Source organism: Equus quagga, chromosome 14, assembly GCF_021613505.1.
Source record: "Equus quagga isolate Etosha38 chromosome 14, UCLA_HA_Equagga_1.0, whole genome shotgun sequence".
Taxonomy (NCBI): Eukaryota; Metazoa; Chordata; class Mammalia; order Perissodactyla; family Equidae; genus Equus; species Equus quagga.
In genome coordinates, this window is record NC_060280.1 from 94,703,157 (window position 1) to 94,707,903 (window position 4,747).

Below are 4,747 nucleotides of genomic sequence, written 5' to 3' on the forward strand. Positions count from 1 at the left end.
GCCTCAGATGGCAGCACACGGGCCCTGGGCCCATGTCGTGGTGACGCTGCGGCGGCCGGGCCAACCCATCCAGCCATCCACCATCCATCCAACATGCGACAGGGACGGGATGGTGAACAGAACAAAGACCCCTGCCCTGACCGAGCTGCCACTCCAGTGGGAGAGACAAAAAGCACGATTAAAAAAATAAATAAGTAAAACCCAAACCGCGAGCTGGTGACAAGTCCTAGAGGGAAAATAAAACCAGGACGACAACTGGTCGTGCAGGGCTGCAATTTAATAGGCGGTCAGGGGACACCTCGTGGACAAAGTGACCCCAGAGCAGAGACCTGGAGAGGAAGGAGGGAGCCATGGGGACACCTGGGGGAGGAGCGACCCAGGCAGAGGGCACAGCCTGTGTAAAGGCCCTGGGGCAGGCCCGGGCCTGGCGTCTGGGAGGAACAGCGAGGAGGTCCCCGTGGCTGGAGCAGAGGGAGGAGAGAGGGCAGGGAGGGGACGGGGCAGGTCGGGCCTGGCCCCGTGGTTGTTACATCTCTGGCCCCTCCCGAGAGCCACGGGGAGCCGTGGGAGGGTTGGGACTGTCTGCCGGCCCAGGGCAGGTCACCAGGCAGAGCAGGTGGGCAGTAATCCGCTCGGCAGAGTCCTAAGCGGATGAGGCTCCAGTTTTCTTGGGACCCGGCGGCATTAGCCGCAAGGCCCCCACCCCACTGGTCCAGCCAGAAGACAGACGGTCCTGGAGGGCGGGGCCTACCCGACAGAGGGCGGGGCCACAGCTGTGGGGCGGGGCCTACCCAGAGAGGGTGGGGCATGGGGCAGGGCCTACCCGGGAGAGGGCGGGGCCATGGCCAGGGGGGCGGGGCCTACACAGGACAGGGCAGGGCCATGGCCATGGGGGCGGAGCCTACCCAGGGGAGGGCGGGGCCATGGCCATGGGGGCGGAGCCTACCCAGGAGAGGGCGGGGGCCATGGGGGCGGAGCCATGGCCTTGGGGGCGGAACCTACCCAGGAGAGGGAGGGACCATGGCCATGGGGGCGGAGCCTACCCAGGAGAGGGCGGGGCCATGGGGGCGGAGCTTACCCAGGAGAGGGCGGGGCCATGGCCATGGGGGCGGAGCCTATCCGGGAGAGGGTGGGGCCACAGCTGTGGGGCAGGGCCTACCTAGGAGAGGGCGGGGCCATGGCCATGGGGGCGGAGCCTACCCGGGAGAGGACGGGGCCTGCAGACCCCACGTGACGGGCCGGCCTCCTCCAACCCTCCAGTCCGCGGGCTCAGGCCTCAGCCCTGAGACCCCCGCACACCCGCCCTCCCAGCCAGGCCGGGCAGGAGGTGGGGCTGCGGGAGCCGCACTTTTCCCCTGCGCTGTGGCCAGATTCTCGGTGCCCAATGCAGACGGCAGGATGTATTTCAAGGGGGGTGGGTGGTGGCGGGCGCACAACACGACAGCTGAGACCCGAGCACCAGTGCGACCACTACAGATGGACGGGAGGATGATCCACAGCCCAGCCGCCTGGGCTCAAGTGACTGGCCCCTGGAGAAAGCCCCGTGACCTTCACAGGAAGGAAAGTCGTTGCTGAAATGGGTTAGGATGGAGTCAACTCTGCCGGGGAGAACTACCCACTGGAGGCTGAAAGGACTCAGAGAGAGAGAGAGACACATATCCGGATACTGAAGCACCTGGATCCAGCCCTGCCTGAAGCCAAAGCCACTCCCGGACATCTCAGTTCCTGAAGCTCACAACTCTTCCGCTTCGGGTGGCCTGGGTGGGGTTGATCCCCTGGCAACCCAGAGGCTTGGCTAGAAAAATCCGGCCCTCGAGGACTGAGGTGGGGCCCGTTGCACAGGGCGAAGAATTCAAGAATCCGGACAAGAAATCCAGTTCTGCCTGGAGGTGAGGATGGCCCACAGAGGCTCAGCAGGGGGTGGCAGCTGGGGCCCCTCCCCGCTGGCATCTCTCCCCCTCCGGGCGCTGTCAGACCACCCCCCCCCAAGGCCGGCCCCGGGGTCTTTATCCCCCCCCAGCCCGGCCCTGATCCAGCCTCGCTGAGGGGCGCACACGGGAGCCGGGGGAGGCTCCGTTCATGGAAAAGGCTGTTTCTCCCGGAAAGACAGTCTCCCTCGGGGGCGGGATGGTGGGAGCCGCGCCCTCGGGGGTCCCTCGGGGTCCTCGCGGCCTGGGCTCAGGCGACCCGCCCTCTAGAACTTCTGGTTCTTGCTGAGCCGGTTGTGGCGCCAGATGTTGTGCTTGCGCAGCAGCCGCCAGTACTCGCGGGTCTCGGGGTCCAGCTCCTCCAGCGTCTTGGGGGGGCCCAAGTTCATCTGGAACAGCCTGGCGGGGCGCGGGCGGGGCTCAGGGCGGCCCCGCCCCCCCGCCCCTTCCCGACGGCACTAGGATCCCAGGGGGACACACAAGCCCTCTCCTGCCCCCTGGCCACTGGCTGTGCTGTGACGCCTCCCCGGCCACTCGCTCGACCTCTCCGAACCGTCCCCGGCTCTAAGGATCAGCCCACGTCGGTGGCCCGCATGCCTGGCTCTCGCGGCCAAAAGCAAAATCCCTCCTGTAGCCCCCTGGGCCCTAGGGGGCTGGGCTCCGTCCCCTCCCTGCCCCGTCTCCCCCGCTCTCCACCTCGGCTCCCAGCCATTCCACTGACTAGCCAGGGGCAGTGCGGCCCCAGGCCCTTTGCACGGGCTGTTCCCTCCGCCTGCCTCTGAAGCTCCCCCCACCCACTCAGGTGCTGACTCTGGCCTCACCTCCCCGGGGGGGGGGGGGGGGAGCTGACCCGTGAAACCTCAGATTGGATCAGCCAGGCCCCCCTCACCCGTCACCAGGGACTCTGGCCTGTTCTGTGCCCTTTTGTGTCCCCAGCACCTAGGACAGGGCCTGGCAAACAGTAAGCGCTTAATAAATGCTTGTTTAAAACAAAGGGCGCTGCTGGATGCAGTTCGCAGGCATCCTGATCTCACTAACTCCTCACGACCCTCTGACGGAGGCGTAACCCCAGTCATATGAGGCCCCCCGGCTACCCCCCGACCCCCCAGGGCGTCCCGATGACCCGGGAAGACGCCGCCTGGCCACTCACCACTCGGGGTACTCGGCGTCCGGCCTGAGCGCCACATCGGGCCCGTCCTTGTAGATGTTGACGCCCATGGCGTGCGTGCTGAGCCGCACCGGGTCCGTGCACACCTCCGGGTCCTTCAGGGCCTCGCTGACCGCGCCTTTGCCGCCTCGACCCCCCTTAACGACTGCGGCCGGGCGGGCAGGCGGGGAGAGTCGGCTCAGCCCAGCCCCGCCCTCCTCCCCCGCCTGCCCCCTCCCTCCCTCCCCGGGGGCCTGGCTGGACCCTGGCTGCGGCCCTCAGAACGACTTCAAGAGTGACCTAGCTGCTGCTCTGCAGCTCCATCTCGAGCCCTTCTGTCTATGGCGCGGAGAAAACGCTGCCACGTGTCTTTAAGGCCGAACATTTGTCAATTCCCGCCTCGCCACAAGGAGATCAGGCAAGGCTGTATCCAGCTAAACTTTAAATCACTTTGTTCGCTTTTGCTTAAGTGGTTAATCCTTAGATGGACCCCACTGCCTTCTCGAATTTCCCGTGGTGACTTGCCCAAGGTCACACTGTGATTAGGGGGCAGAAACAGGCTGACAATTCAAGTTCATGACCTTCTCTGACCCCGCCTCCAAAAAAAATAAACAACTCTGCGCCTGCGCAGTGAAGCGCATGTGCTCCACGTAACCCACACCCTCCTCACTCGGCTTCACGACTGGCGCCTGCGCATTGAGTCCAATCGCGCCCGCGGGTCCCTCAAACTGCGCATGCGCCTAAAGCCTAGCGTCGGCCTCTTCACGCTTGCGCACTGACGCTAGGACCCACCTCCCCAACCAGCGCCTGCGCAGTAGCAACTCCCCAATGTCCCCGCCGTGTCTATCTCGGTCCCTCTTAACGCAGCTCACCCGCTTTCTTGGCATAATCCCGTACAAGGAGTCTTCCGGGATCGGCGGGGTCCGGGAGCTGCCGCGCCGGCCAGCCGGCCCAGGTCCGGGCAGCTCCGAAGAGGCGTCTGGCCGCCATGACGTATGCTGGCTGCCCGCACGTGCTCGCTTCCGGGAGACGTCAGCGACCAAAGGGTGCTTGGGAGTTGTAGGCCCTTAGAGGCTTCTGGGAAATGTAGTATTCCAGCCTCAGGTGTCCATTCCTCGTGACTTCTCTAAACTTTTATAGATATCCCGTTACTGTATGAGGCGACTTTCAAAGGGTGTTTCATTGACTTCTTGTCCTTCTTCAGTTACTGGTCATTTACCCCAAAGATCGCACCTTGTACATTCCTGATTCTATTTGAGGAAAATTACCGGAAACCTAAAAGTAATAAACAGCTCACACGTGTTGGATTCATTATATTCCGGCCCTCCTGCTAAATCCTTAGCCAGCTTCCTCTCTAATCCTCACAATTAGGAGGCGGGTACTATTATTATCCCCCGTTTGCAATCGGAGCCGACGCTCAGGGAGATAAAGTCAAGCCGGGAGGCGTTATTCAGCCTCCTTAATACAAGCCAAACCGGAAGTCCATCTACAATAGGGTCCCCGCGCTGCTTCCGGTTTCCCCGGAGTCCAAAGAGACCGCCTCTCCCTCCTTCAGTATTTCCCAATCCCATTCCTACCCAGCCGCCATCCCTTGGGAGAATGCCGCCGCCGTCGGAGGCGGGCAGTGATTATGAATCCCATTCTGCAGTTGAGGAAACACGCCCAGAGGCCA

The 4,747-nt window shown here is 63.7% G+C and overlaps 1 protein-coding gene across 1 annotated transcript; it reads right to left on the bottom strand.

Moving 5' to 3' along the window:
* Window positions 1-1,050: 1,050 nt before the first annotated feature.
* MRPL54 (mitochondrial ribosomal protein L54) lies at window positions 1,051-4,505 on the bottom strand. The gene is made up of 3 exons (XM_046685725.1): window positions 3,948-4,505; window positions 3,079-3,241; window positions 1,051-2,327 (listed from the first exon to the last, which is right to left on the bottom strand). Exons 1-3 carry the CDS (start codon window positions 4,063-4,065, stop codon window positions 2,195-2,197), a joined length of 414 nt encoding a protein of 137 aa, XP_046541681.1. The 5' UTR covers window positions 4,066-4,505; the 3' UTR covers window positions 1,051-2,194.
* Window positions 4,506-4,747: the final 242 nt, after the last annotated feature.

Coding starts and splice junctions, on each gene's coding strand:
- MRPL54 (XM_046685725.1), bottom strand. CDS start 4,065: ATGGCGGCCAGACGCCTCTTCGGAGCTGCCCGGACCTGGGCCGGCTGG. Junction 3,242..3,947: donor GGATTATGCCAAGAAAGCGG/GTGAGCTGCGTT, acceptor GCCCGGCCGCAG/TCGTTAAGGGGGGTCGAGGC. Junction 2,328..3,078: donor GACGCCGAGTACCCCGAGTG/GTGAGTGGCCAG, acceptor GCGCCCCGCCAG/GCTGTTCCAGATGAACTTGG.